Consider the following 14977-nt stretch of genomic DNA (forward strand, 5'->3'; position numbering starts at 1 on the left):
CTGCCTCTGCCTCCCAAGTGCTGGGATTAAAGGCATGAGCCACCACTGCCTGGGCAGACATTTTGTTTTGTTTTGTTTTTTAACCTGGATACAGAGCAATAGGTAGAGATAATACACAGCTAGGCTCACATTTAAAATTATGGTTGGAGGGCCTGAAGAGGTGGCTCAGTGGTGGAGAACACTGGCTGCCTTTTCAGAGGACCTGGGTTCAAGTCCCAGTACCTACATAGTGGCTCACAATGGGACTGTAACACCAGTCCCAGGGAATCCGATCTCTCCTGACCACAGTCACCCATACAGTGCACATACATATATGCAAGCAGAACACTCATACATATAAAATAATAAAATACTTGTAAAGTATGGTTAGGGAGGCTCAGGGGAAGCTTCAGGCTAGGGATGGCTTAGTGGGTAAATGTGCTTTCTGTTCAGGCATGACTTGAGCTCAAATCCCCTGCACCCATGTGAAGTTAAGATGTGGCCAAATTGGCCCTGGGAACCTCCATCCTGTGAAAAACAGGATCAGGAGGATTTGTGTGACTTGCTGGCCGCCAGCCTCGCTTCAGGCTCAGTGAGAATAAGCTCCCCTCCTTTAGCCTTCCGGTGTCCACATGGGCACACACAAGCATCATACATACAAAATCATGCTATACAAATATATATGTGATGTGCAGTTAAGAGAACCTGAGCAGTTAAAAGAACTCGGTTCCTAACATCCATACCGGGTGACTCGCAACTGTTTGTAACTCCTGGTCCAGGAGATCGAATGTCCTCCTCTGCATCCAAGGGCACCAGGCACACATACATGCAAGTACAAACATGCAATCAAAGCACTAATACACTGAGAACAAGCTCCAAAATAAAGTAAAAAGAAATAAAAATTTAAAATATGACAGGTGTCAGGCATGGTGGTGTGCATCTGCATAATTCTGACACTTCAGGAAAGTTGTAGAATTCAGGACCATCCCGGACTACACTGAGACCCTGTCCAAAAAAAAAAAAAAAAAATCGTAGTAGTGGGAAAATGTTTCCAGATATAGAGAGCAGTTTATAAAACAGTCAGTACAACATAGATCAGTGTTGATGATATCTATGGTAATATCCCTCTACTTAGCTAGATATCTAGATATTATCTAGAAGGATAGACCTTAAATTATTTTTGGTCATTTCTTTCTGTAGTGGTTTGAATAAGAATGGCCCCCCACTGGTTCATCTAACCAGGGGTTGTCACTACTTGAAATGATTAGAAGGATTAGGAGGGGTGGCCTTGTTGTCACTTTGAGGGTTCAAAAGCCTACACAAGCCCAGAGTCTTTATCTCAGGCCTGCAGATCAGGATATAGCCTTCAGCTACTGCTCCTGCGCCTGTCTATATGCCACCATGCTCCCTACTGTGACAATAATGTACTAAACCCCCAATTAGATGCTTCCTTTCATAATAGCTGCCTTGGTTGTGGTGTCTCTCCACAGCGATAGAAGAGTAACTAGGATTTTTCTTTTCTTTTTTTTTTTTTTTTTTTTTTTTTTTTTTTTTTAGTTTTATTTATAAGTATATGTAAGTACACTGTAGCTGTCTTCAAACACACCAGAAGAGGGCATCAGATCTCATTACGGGTGGTTGTGAGCCACCATGTGGTTTCTGGGATTTGAACTCAGGACCTCGGGAATAGCAGTCAGTGCTCTTAACCACGGAGCCATCTAGCCAGCCCCAGGATTTTTCTTGTCTTGTTGCTTTTTCTAAGCCTTCAACTCCATATTAAATAAATAAGGATGATTTTCTTCGATCCCCCTTTATTAAACTAACTTTCTTCTGTGAGATGCGGTCTCAGTGTATGTTCCAAGTTGGCCTGGAGCTTGCTATGTAGTTGAAGCTGGCCTCATGCTCACAATCCTCCTGCCTCAATACTCCAAGTTCTGGGATGACAGACACATACCATCAATGTCTGACTAGGTCAACTTTAAAAGTATTTAAAGTAGGGCCTGGATAGATGGCTCAGCCCTGGGTTCGATTCTCAGACCCACATGCTAGCTTAGACTATCCATAAAGTCCAGTTCAGGGATTCAGCACTCTGTTGGCCTCAGGGGGCACCGGGAACATTTGTAAATATATGCAAGTGTTGACTGCTTCCTTGCAAATGAGATAATAGTGATTCCTTTAGTTCTCTCAATTCTACTGCAGCTTTAAAACTCTCAGTAACAGGGCTGGTGAGACAGCCAAGCACCTGCTGCCCTGTCTGACTGAGTCCACGAGTCCATTCCTGGAATCCACACGCCGGGAGCAGAGAACTGACTCCCTCAAGGGCCTCTGACTTCCACATGTATGTGCATACATCCAGAATAAATAATACAAAAGCAATCAAATAAATAAAATGATTCATTTTTATTAAAATGATAAAATCAAATCTCAACAATTTGGGGTGACTTCTGAATAAAGAAAAGATAGCATCTCTCCCTTAACATGTGAGCTTTTAGAACAGATCTGATCAGGGCTGTGCCTCAAGGTGAGACCCACGTCCAGGTTGCCAACAGCTATCCACAGAACCCAACCACCCATCCCCACCCTCCAACCCCTGCAGAGTAGGACTCCCTGACCCTTCCTCTGTCCTCCCCAGTCCCAAGAAGCCCCTGGGCCAGTGTGCTGGTTGAAGGAAGACCCTTTCATCCATTCATTGCTGACTCTGGGTTAGCCTCTAGGACTTGCTCAAATCACTATGAAAACTCTTTTAGCCTGTCCCTCTGGGAGGCAAGTCCCTGAGTTCTGCCATGTATCAGTTATGGGTGTCCCCTTGGCTGTATTTCCAGGCAGAATCAAGTCTGATTTCCTCCAGGACTAAGCTCTGGCTCAGCAGCTGACACCTCTTGTCCCTCTCTGCTACCTTGTACTTATTACCTAGCCTTCATCCCAGGATTGGCAAGAATGTAACTATTTGGATCCATCCGCTGCTTCCTCTGTTTTGCTGATGCTAGAGTGGGGACTACGGGAGAAAGGGATGACTTACAGCCGCAGAGCTAGGCAAAGGCGCTGAGCTCAGCCAAACCCGTGCTCCAAGCTCCAGGGTCCAAGATAACGTGATAACACCACCAGCCTGTCTGACTGCTCTGAGTAGGTGTTCCAAAAATAGCAATTGCGAGGCTAGTGAGTCAGCTCAGAGGGGTACCACTTGCCTAGCTGCCCAGCACTTGCAAGCCCTAGAGTTCCATCCCAGAACTGCATGAAGCACAACAAAACAATAAGACAACCTTGGTTGTGATGGCTCATGCCTCGAAGGCTTGCATCCATGAGGCAGAGGAGGGTGAGTCTCTGAGAATTCAAGCCCAGCCTAGTCTACAGGACAGCCAGGGCCACACAGAGAAACCCTGTCTTTTTTTCTTTTTTGGTTTTTCGAGACAGGGTTTCTCTGTGTAGCCCTGGCTGTCCTGGCACTCACTTTGTAGACCAGGCTGGCCTCGAACTCAGAAATCCGCCTGCCTCTGCCTCTCGAGTGCTGGAGAAACCCTGTCTTGAACTCAATGTAAATACTGTTAAGCCTTGCTACTTACTAGGTGCCAGCTGTCACTCTTTGACTAAGTTATTAGTTATTTGATTATTTATTTATTTAAAAAACTATTTAATATTGTGTGTGTGTGTGTGTGTCCCTGAGTGCATGCACATGCTTCGCAGCAGTCCCTGGAACTAGAGCTACAGATGGTTGTGAGCTGCCAAGTGGGTGTGGGGAATTGAACCCAGGCCTTCTACAAGAGTAGTCAGTGCTCTTAACTGCTGAGCCATCTCTCCAGCTCCGTGAAATTAGCTTTAAAATTGATCTTCATGTATGTATGTCATGTGTGTGTGTGTGTGTGTGTAGGCAAGGTCTCTCTTCAGTACTGTATACCAGGCTAGCTGGCCCAAGGGCTTGTCTCTACTTCCCATCTTTTAATTTTTTAAATCTTTTTATTTTTTTAAAGATTTATTTATTTATTTAATGTATGTGGGTGCACTGATGCTGTCCTCAGACACACCAGAAGAGGGCATTGGATCCCATTACAGGTGGTTGTGAGCCACCATGTGGTTGCTGGGAATTGAACTCGGGACCTCTGGGAGAGCTCTTAACCACTGAGCCATTTCTCCAGCCCCAAATCTTTTTTAAAAATAAGAGTTATGTCATGTTTTAATATTTTCCCTCCCCTGCCCCTCTCTCCTCCCCACCCCCCTTGTGCATGTGAGTGCTCTGGCCTGTGAAGTTGAATCCCCCTGGAACTGGAATTACAAGTAATTGTAAACTGGCCAGCATGGATGCTGGAACTCACTCTGGTCCTCAGTAAATGCATCTTTCTCTAGCTCTCTGCCTCCCATCTTGCTGTAGGAGCCCTGGGATTACAGGTGCCACTTCGATTGGCCTTTACTTGTGACATCGTGTTCACACAGCAAGCATTTCTCCCTTGCCCTCATCTCCACTTCTTTACTCCTCTCAATAATTTATTCGACAATCAAGGAAAGTAGGGGCTAAGATACTTGCTCAAGGTCCAAGCACAGTCTTGATACACAGGAGGCTGGAGCCTGAGCATTGATGTAGGACATCTCTCTGCTCATCGTGCTCTGAATGGTGACTACATGAGATGAAGGATACCACTGTGGCCACAGCGCTCCCCAGACCCTAATGCAACGTATATAGGCTCTGGACCTCACTTTGTGCAGTAAACAAGAGCTTGGACAGACCAACTTCAGTCGTTCCCTGAGCACTAAAACGAGCTTAGGTTTTCCTGGTCTGTCCTGCAAGGGAACAGAAGCTAGATCGTTTCTCAGACCCTTTACAACATCCCTGTGTCCTTGGCAGAGACTCGGTATCCCGGGGTGGGTCAGAGTCTCCAGGGTGGGTCTCGAGAGGGTTTCCTGCTGCCCGCCCCTGACACCCTGAAGACCTCCTGGTGGAGTTCTTTTTGGTGCTATGACTTCATGTTTTTATGGCAGTAGCAAGGGGAGTGAAAGTAGTTTTGGGGTAATACTCGGGGTATTTGGAGCACTGAAGAGTCTCTGTTCTTCTCACCCTCTGCTAGTTCTCTGGGCTTTCTGGAAAAAGTTACATAAAAGATAGACCTCGTTTGTCTTTCCCTCTGCTGTCATTCATCTGTGACCCTTGCTGAGTCTCTTCCTTGTGCACCCCAGAAGCTCGCCCCTTCCAACTTGGTTGGTCCTTAGGAGAACCTATCCCAGGCGCACAAGTGTCACCTACTGCAACCTGAAAGAAAAGGCCCAGCCTCCATGCCAGAACCTTCCTTTCAGCATGGAGGGAGCAGGGTGGTCCTCAAAAACTTCTCATTCTTTCCATCAGTGTGGGAACAATGAGGGAGAATCTGGGAAGCGTTCAAGGCCGCTCTTGGCTCCGTAGCAAATTCGAGGCTAATCTGCAATATATGAGACCCTGTCTAAGGAGGAGTGGACTGGAGGGGACAGGATCTGTCAACTTTCTTGGAGTGTCCCACTCTCAATATGCAACAAACAGAGGCGGATTCCCCACCCATCACCTCCAGGGACTCTGGTTGAGATATTTAAAGACCTCTCCCCGCGGGATTTGGGCACCCCAAACTGCTTCTGGGAGTCCGAGGACCCCGGCCTGGCCCCGCCTCCCGCCGGACGGCGCAGGACGCGGGGAGGGGAGCCAGGGGCGAGGTCCGCCCCGACAAGGGGCGTGTGGCCCGGGCGGCTGGCTAGTGAGCGGTCCGCCCGTAGGGGAGGGCAGAAAGTTCGGGTCCCCGACCGACTGACTTGAGATCCGGCGCAGTGAGCAGCGGGAGGCGGCGGCGGCCGGCAGAGGCGCGGCCAGGGCATGGACAGCGCGGCCGCCGCCTTCGCCCTGGACCCGCCAGCGCCCGGCCCGGGGCCCCCGCCCGCACCCGGCGACTGCGCCCAGGCGCGCAAGAACTTCTCGGTGAGCCACCTCCTGGACCTAGAGGAGGTGGCGGCTGCTGGGCGCAGGGCTGCGGGGCCCGTTTCGGGGCCCGCCGAGGCGCGGGAGGGAGCGGCGCGCGAACCGTCTGGGGGCAGCAGCGGCAGCGAGGCGGCGCCGCAGGACGGTGAGTGTGCGGCGTGGGAACTGGGCAGGGGCGGCGGGAACTCGGACTACGGCACTCCGGGTCGAGGGATACCTTCCTTAAGTAACTCGGGCTGAGGAGTTCACTGGCTGCAGGATCCACTGGCTCTGGAACTTTTAGTTGGTGGAGTCTTTGGCTTGTGCGACTGTGACTGTGGGATCGGCAGATAATGGGACATCACACACACACACACACACACACACACACAGAGAGAGAGACAGAGAGAGAGAGAGAGAGACAGAGACAGAGACACAGAGAGAGACAGAGAGAGAGCTCCAAGATCCCAGCTACAGAGACCCATGGACTACAGGACTAGTGGACTGTTGGACCCTGGCTGTGGGATCCCTGGGCTGTGGGGACACAGGGTTTGCGAGACTGTGGCTGTGGACCTGAGCTATAGGAACCCCCTAGCTGCAGGATCTCAGCTGTGGACACTGGAGGACTGGATTGTTCACAGCGGGAGCCACAATCGCAGAAACCACAGTCCAGTGGTGAGAGGTGACCTGCTGTTGTTTCAAAAAAGTCCCTCCTTTCGGGGGAGACCCTCTTTGAACCAGATCCACTTAACAGTCTTGAGGATGTGTGACTTGGGGAAAGCTGGCTTCCCTTGCACTCCATCCATACCCACCTACCCTCAGAAGCTGGTGCCTTTGCTGCTGGGGGAAACTGAGGCTGTGGAGAGGCCAAGCCACTAAGCCAAACTTAGTCTATAGTACCTTCAAACTAAGACAAGTCTTCAGAGGGTTTGTGGGGTGGAGATATCTGCACAACCACGCCCACCAGTTTGGGGTGGAGGATCTCTCAGGACAGCTAGCTAGGCCTATTTCCCCAGCAGAGGTTAAAGGTCATCTGGAAGGGGCTTTAAAAACAACCAGTCCACCCAATACCACCACTGCTCACACACACACACACACACACACAAAGGATTATAAAGTCCTCAGCTCAGCTTTTCAAAGAAGAGGGAGTTTGTGTGGGGAGCTGACAGAACAGGGGTTGGTATCAGCCACCCCCCCACACCTTCCCACCCACCCTAAGGACTCCACTTCCTGTGGAAGATCATGGTTAGAGGGGTGCTCAAGCAAGCTGGGAGCCTCTGCTCTCAGGTGCCCTGAGGAGCTGGAGATGACAGTGACACTGTCTCAAAGCCAGGCTGTGAGCACATGTGTCCTGAAACATCCACAGAGCACCTTCTGATAACCCCCTGCTGCTGCCAGGCAGGCATGTCACTCAGCCTCCCTGCCTTCTGTGCTGGTGTCCACTTCCCACCATTTGCAGGGGCCTGGCTGCTCTCTTCCCTCTGGTGTTGGGTGATGGATGATGACTGAGCTGACAGCCCTGGGAGTCAGCTTTTAGATCCTTGATGGAAAAGGAGAGGGAAGGGGGCCAGTTCCGGCCAGAGGTAGAGTGAGGTGGCATAGAGCTCCGAGTTCTCTGGTTTCACCTTGATGACTGAGGGGTGTGGGGCAGGACAGAGGGGGAAAATTAAGGTGATGGAAGAGAAGGAAGGGGTAAAGCGAGGGAGCCGAGAGGTCACTGGATTGATGGTGAGGGAGCAGAGGCACTCGCCATGGAAGGGAGCAGACAGGGTAAAGTCTGACTTCTTTGTCATGTAGCTGGTCCCCAAATGGAAGTCCTCCCCCCACTGTAATCCCAGACTGCAGATGTCAGCAGAGGAACGAGTGTGCAGATGATGCCATTGGCAGCCACTAGAAAGCTGGGTGGGTACTGGTGCCCCCTGGAGCCCCAGGATCTGGCCACAGTTCCTGAAAGCCCACGAGAACTGCCAGGCCTTCTTGCACACTAGGGTGTTTGAGAACATAGTGTCCTATAGATGTAGATGTAGAGTCAAGTGGGAGACCCAAGGGCAGGTTCAAGAAACCACTTACCCCCCTGCCCCTTGCTTTGGAAACTACACCCAGATTTGCCTCTGGATGGTGGTGGTTCAGTGGCACCGTACCAAGCTTTGCTCTAGGTTGGAGTCTACAGGAGGAGGCTGAGGCAGCTTCCTGTTGGTCCCTTTGGTTAGTTGTCCCTTCCTACTGCCATGGATTGGTGGTTTCACAGTCTCGAGGGTTCCAAAGATAGGGGAGGAGGGAATCTGTCTTTTCCGAGTCCTGGTGAGCACAGAGCAAACTGCTGGAAAGAGGTACCAACTGGGGGATGAGTTTAGAGGCCCAGTGTGTACAAGGTCCTGGTTCTGTCCCCAACATAGGAAGGAGGAAGGAAGGGAAGGAGGAAGGAAGGAAGACAGAATTGAGTGCCAGGCTCACTCCTAGGGCAGCCTACATGGGCCTTGGGCTATATACTGTTAACGCTCTAATCCTGAGCCCTCAGCACTTCCAGGGCACACTCTTGAAAACCAATCTATCTGTGACTTCTGCGGAGTTTTTTCCCCCAAATAGATAGTTTATCCCCCCCAATATAAAATACAAGTTATTGGGGATGAGGACAAATGAATAAGAAATCCTGTTTTCATCCTGCTAATTAAAAAACAAAACAAAACCAAAAACCAAACCAATCGAACAACCAGCAGCAGCAGCAGCAGCAACAAACTAAATTTCTTTTGTTTTTGAAAGCCACCCGTGGTGGGTCCAGCCCATGTCTGCCGATGACTTTCCAAGACTTTGCTTCCCCTTCCCCCCCCCCCCAGAACTGGCTTTTTAAGCTGTGGCTTTGCTAGTGACTCAGAACAAACCAGGGTCTCGGGTTCCCGCTGAATCAAATGCTGAGCTATGCCAAGCACGTTAGGAAAATAAACCCTTGTTCGCTGCCTTTGCGATGGCATACAACAAAAGAAACCACATTAATAACCTCGAGTTTCTTTAAACCATTCCCTCCTGTGGGCAGGGCGGAAACCAGGCCATGGACATGCTGAGAAAATAAACATGGCCCCAGGAGCCAGGGAGAGCCAGGGAGAGAGGCCTGAGTCAGGACAGGCTGGGCCCTGCTCAGAGCTGGTACCTGTTTGGAGAAGCACAGGATGCTGGGTTGCCATGGAGACTAAATGGCTATCAAGAGGATCCCTGTGTAGATTTTGGGTGCTGGAACACCTGGAATCCAAGGTCCCAAGGGGAGCTAAGATCTTTCTGAGCTGAGTGGCAGTTGGTAATTGGGGTGAACCTAGGTTAAGTGGGGGAACCTGTCCCTTTTCCTTGCTAAGCAGGACCATGGGGCCACCTGGAAATGCCGGGGAATCAGTGGGTTTCAGAGATTAGTACACTTCAAAGCCTTCCACAGTGGTCCTTCTGCATCGGGCTTCTTTTGTTCAGAAAGTGTCTACGCTCATCCTTGTACCATGCGTCCAAACTCCTTCCCTTTTCAGAGCTGAATGGTGCTCCACTGGATGGACGTGTCATATTTTGTTTGCCATTTCTGTCATGAGCAGACGGGGGTTATGGGTAGTGCTGCTGTCAACGCAGGTACAGGTTCAAAGGCTTCGGATTCTTTGAGGTATGTTTTTCTGCATGGAGTTATTAGGTCGTGTGGAGTCAGGTGAGAGACCCAAGGGCAGGTTCAAGAAACTACTCCCCCCCCCCGCCCCTCACCTTGGAAACTATACCCAGGTTTGCCCCTGGACGGTGGTGGTTCAGTGGCACCGTACCAAGCTTTGCTCTAGGTTGGAGTCTACAGGAGGAGGCTGAGGTAGCTTCCTGTTGGTCCCTTTGGTTAGTTGTCCCTTCCTACTGTCATGGATTGGTGGTTTCACAGTCTCGAGAGCTCCAAAGATAGGGGAGAAGAGACCTGTCTTTTTCACATCCCGATGAGCCCAGCCCAAATTGCCCCTTTCACCGTGGGTTCTAGAGACCAATATGGACATCAAACTGATCTGAACATCTAACTAAGGTTGTTAGGTTTACAAGCGGGCATTTTTATATACTGAGCCTCTTGCTGGACTGTCACCTGTGGAATGGGACCAAGGATCGTTCCTTATGGCGATGGGGCAAGCCCTCAACAGTTATGTGACACATAGTAGGTGCTCAGTACAGAGTTTCTAGACAGCTTCATGACATACTTAAGAGGGCTTTATGGTTCTCATAATTTGAAGGCTTAGAGAGGTGGAGCCACCTGTCCAAGGTCTCACAGCTGGGAATGCCAGGTTGGCTTTGGGACTCCAGCACAGCCTTGTATGTGGGTGAGAGAAACTAAGAGTAGGAGCTTCCTGGATGCAGGGGAGAGTGGCTGTGGGGCTCGGGAGCAAAGGAGTGAGGAAGCGGGGGAGAGGGACTGGAGGGCCGATGGGATGGATGGATGTCTGCTGTCTTGTCTGGGGAGGGCTGTGATGTTAGGGAGGACTTGTCCTAAGGAAGAGATACTAGCGGGCTGAGGATGCCTAGTGGGCAGAGTGCTTACTTAGCATGCACGAAATCCAGCATTGAACCCTCAGCACATAGTCCGGAGTGGGGTGCACACCTAGCACAGAGGAAGTGGATGTAAGTGGGTGAGGAGTTTAAGGTCGTTCTCAGCTACATCTTGAGTTCAAGGTTGGCCTGGGCTACATGAGACCCTTTATCCAAAAAGAGGCAGGTTGTGGTTGCGGTCTCACTGGGAGCGAGGCAGGCAGGACTATGTGGAGATGGGGCTGAAGGCAGTGCGAGGCATGTAGGGAAAATAGCTAGGAACCCAGAGGCACCACGGCCGAGTGCCTTGTCTTCTCTCCAGCCCTGTGACTGTAACATAGGTCCTTTGACTAGTCCCCCACTCTGTAGAGAGGAAAACTGAGGCTCAGAGAACACCATCTATGTGACAAGGTAGCTCACCCTAGGCCCACGTGGGTTTCCAACATAGGTATGTCTTGTCCCAAAGCCTAATTGCTCTGACCCGAGTCATCGGTGGAGCCTTGGTCTGACCGGGGCTACCTTACAGCCTCTGACAGGTGTGGCTGCACGCAGGGGCCATGAGGTGGTCAGGGGAGGGAGAGAGAAGAGGAAAATATCCAGTCACAAGCATGGAGGAGAGACAGTGTGCCCAGCATGTGGTGGGGGGGATTTTTAGAAGTGTGATGGTCCGCCTCTTCCCAACACCCATCCCCTGCCTCGGATGGCAACATGACAGGAGGCCCCTCGCTCAGCTCCCGCTTCCTGTCCCTCCAGTCTGTCAGTCTCAGGCCCTGCATACCTGACCTGCTGACCCTGGGGCAGGAGCTGGCATAGAGCAGATAGAGTGTGTCTTGCCAGGAAAAGATTGGCTGTCTGCAGCTGTCCTCCAAAAGTGTCATCTTTCCATCTGGGAATGACCCTTTCCCACCCGGCAGAGAAGGTTCCCCAGCTAACCCAACCTCACTAACTGCCTCTCTAGTTTTCTCTCTGGTGTATTTTGGAGGTGAGAACCTTGTCACCTGCTAGCATTTGGGGACCACATGATGGGCTGGCTGTCTTGGATTCACAGTCACAGAGTGGCACGCAGACTCTTGTGCACATGCCCCACCTGGTGTGTACATGCTTATACACCCTCTACGAGGCTCCAGCTGGTCTAAATAGTCCTACCAGGCTTTAGGTGAGGCTGGCTCAGGCCCCCAGACAGTGGCAGAGAAGACATACCTGGCTACATGGGCCAAGGGTTAAGTGCCCTTAGGAGGTGTTGAGGAGGAGCGGCTTCCTGTTCAGAGAGAGCTTGGGGGCAAGGCGTGTCTCCATATGTGGTGGTCAGGGCCACTGACTGGGTATCATCAGCACACACTGAGCCATCAGGGAGGGGCAGGGCTTGTCAGGCTGAGAGAAGCTAAGCTATTTGCTGACAAGTAAGAGGCCACAGCCTCTATGGCTTACAGGTCTACCAAGCTCAGCCGAGAAACCGGAGGCCAAGAACATGGCTTCTCTAGTTGTCCTGGAGATCAGAACACTGATGTCCTGCTGGCCCCAAGCTTAGGTCCCTTCCACATCTGTTTGTTCCCTGACCAGCTCTCGGTGGGCAGAGGCCCGGTGATGACAGGACACCATCCGCATGGGGCCCTTTATGGATAATGATCTTTTTTATTGTACCCCTAAAAATAAAGCATGCTCTGGAAGAGATTAGCTTGGGGCTTTAAGATGGATTCTGCTTGCCTGTGTGTGGGATGGGTGGCCAGAACATCATTGGTCTTTGCTGGTAGGGCTGTGGGAAGGTCTAGGAAAGGGGGTCCTGAAAGCCATGGCTGGGCCTGAGATGAAGTCTAGGAGGTTGTCTTCAAAGAACAGCCTGGTGTAAGATAGCGGAGGAGCGTTAGGCTCGGGGTCTAAGTGGCCTGGAAGCTTCCAGAGAGGGACCCTGTTCCCTCTAGCCCTAGAGCAGGATTAGCTCCTCAGCAGCTCCAGATGTGGCAGGTGTGAGCGTCCCATCTCTGCAACATGGCTGCCCGAGGTGTCGAAAAAGGTGTTTCTATACAGGGGTCAGAACATCTGAGTTCCCACCCGACCTAACCCAGCCTTCCACCTGAAGCCTGCCCAGCCTCAGCACCCTGGGGGTGGGATCAAGTGGCCAGACCACCTAGCTCTGGACATAATCAATGAGATTACAGGGCTCGTCTGTGAAGCTGATAGAAGTGTATTTCCAGACTCTCAGGAATCAGAGTTCCTGACCCCAGGCCCGGGTATCTGGATATAAAAGTCCCCTGCAAGTTTTTGTGTTTATTTAGTTTGACTTAGAGGCTGGGCTAGAACTCATGATATCACCAGGAATGACTTTGTCCTCATCCTCCTGCTTCCACAGCCCAAGTGCTGGGATTACAGACTGTGCAGTGAGCCTGGGGCTCTGTGCATGCGAGACAAATCACTCACCAACAGCCACAGTCAGCCCCCAAGAGGGTTTTATACCCTGCTAATGATCTTCCAGAGCCAAATGCATCCACTGCCACCTCCGTTCACTGACTGACAGAGCAGTTGTGTCAGGTGCCGTGGAAACATGGAGTCGAAGAGTGACTGCTCAGCAAGAGGGCCCCAAGGTCTAAATGGGTTGCTGCTTTCCTCTACCCACTGTGCTCGGCATTGCCCAGGCACCTGTCCTGGACCAGCTCCAGGCATCCTGAGAGGCGGGGACAAAGCAGAGTCCTGGCTGCATCCTCATCTCAGTGTCCTGACTGCTCCCGCCCACAGGTGTGGCAGCCAGGGTTCAGCTGGGGCTAGAAGCCTCATCATGGAGCTGGGTTCTCTATCACCCTGGTTCCTGTCTCTCTCTTCTTTGCCACCCTTCCTTTTCCATCACACTTCCTGTGGCTCCCTTCAAGGGCGATCCCCTGGGGATGAGTATCCACAGTCCCCCAACGGGGTTGTCATCTCTCTCCATCAGTCCCACCTCCTTCCTGTCTCACTGTCCTCCCCACCACCACCCCCCTCCCCCATGACAGCCTCCCTCCTTGCCTTGGGTGAAGCCGTCTACATGCCAGGAATGGCGTTATTAAAAATGACATTTAACCAGGGCTGGAATTACCACGCGGATGGCTGCAAACCTTGGAATCAAAGCAGAGCCGCGGGGCGGGTGCGCCTGGCAGGGGCCTCGCAGCCTCCCCGCCGCCAGAGCTCTGCGAAGGCTTCCCACATAAAACCCCCACAGACCATCGAGGTCTTGAAAGCCAGCGCACCTCCTTTCATTAGACTAACAAATAACGAGTAACAGAAAACATCTGTTCACAGCAGCCCTAATGCTCTCAAGATGGGCTCCGGGCGACTGGGGTAGCCAGTGGGTACCCAGTGTGCACCCAGTGTGCACCCAGTGTGCACTCAGTGTGCAGGGTGCAAGTTAGGGCTGCTCCTACCCCAGGCTGGCCCGCAGGCCTGCCTCATCCTACACCCGTGAGGTCAAGAGCTGCTTTTTCCTTGTGTTTTTCAGGCTTGGCCATTCACTCTCCCTTCTCAGTGATAAGGATTCCTAATCAGAGGGTCTGTATGCAAGGAGGTGGGGTTACTGGATGGCAGGCACCATAACCCCGACACTTAGGAGTGAGATAGGATCAAAATACTAGCAATTATAAACCCAGTTTTGAGTCCTGGTCCAGTGGTGAGATAATGCTGTGTATTCCTCAGAAGGTTTCTTGCTGTCCCCAACACACACACACACACACACACACACACACACACACACACACACACACACATACACACGGTGAGTTTAGTTTTCAGAGCTGGAGGGAAGATGGCTCTCCTGCCCTTATAGAAGTTAGGTGCCCTGTGAAAGCCCCCTTCACTCGCAATCCTGGTCTCCAGAAACTAGCAAGGCCCATTGCTAGGGGCCAGAAGGTTGGGGGCCAGAAGAAGCAGAAGTCTGAGCCCCACAGCTCAAATGTGGAGAAGGAAGGCCTGTTCCTGCACTCGGGGAGAGCCCAGGGCATCCCAGCACTGACTTCGTACAGGCATCTTGCTTTTCTTCCCTTCGTGACCAAGCTGCACAAAGGATGCCCTGCCATCCATGAGACTCAGCGATAGGAGACTGTACTTCTTCCTTGCCGGCATCAGCTCTGCCTGCTCATTTAAAAAAGTTAGGTGACACTCCTTTATTTGGTCTTCATTCCTTCTGCACACAGGCACCTTGCTAGGATAGACCAGTGACCTGGCCAGGCTTTGTCCCTGAGGGCTTGGAGCCCAGCAGGAGGGCAGTGTGGCCTCCTTGCTTCTTAGTGCTCTGCACTCTACCCCTCGGCTGCTTTGTCCTGGCAGTCCATGGGGAGGTGGAGCAGGGGCCCCCATGTCCCAGCTTAAAGAGCCAGAGTGACTTCTCCATGGTTGCCCAGAGAATGTGCAGGGACCTCTGCCGCCACGTCACTGTGCATCACTGTGCGTGGTGGCTGCAGATGGCCAGGTTGCTCTCGAGTCTTCTTTCTGTATGCTGCCAAGGTTGGATTTCTTTCTGCCTGCCCCCTTCCTACCAAGAATCTACTGTGAGAGACTCGAGAGTCTCTCTCTCTCTCTCTCTCTCTCTCTCTCTCTCTCTCTCTCTCTCTC

At 51.7% G+C, this 14977-nt stretch overlaps 1 protein-coding gene across 2 annotated transcripts in view; it reads left to right on the forward strand.

The window, feature by feature from the left end:
* Prrx2 (paired related homeobox 2) overlaps positions 1-14977 on the forward strand; it is a 48113-nt gene that overhangs the window by 5632 nt on the left and 27504 nt on the right. The window contains exon 1 of one of the 2 annotated variants that reach the window (XM_021155559.1): positions 5650-6050. The exons of the other annotated variant lie outside the window; for it this stretch is intronic. Coding sequence (XP_021011218.1) covers positions 5804-6050 — 247 coding nt within the window. The 5' untranslated portion in view covers positions 5650-5803. Of the gene's footprint in view, positions 1-5649; positions 6051-14977 lie in introns of those variants that run through there. 2 annotated transcript variants of the gene reach the window in all.

Source organism: Mus caroli, chromosome 2 (assembly GCF_900094665.2).
Source record: "Mus caroli chromosome 2, CAROLI_EIJ_v1.1, whole genome shotgun sequence".
In the NCBI taxonomy this organism is placed as follows: Eukaryota; Metazoa; Chordata; class Mammalia; order Rodentia; family Muridae; genus Mus; species Mus caroli.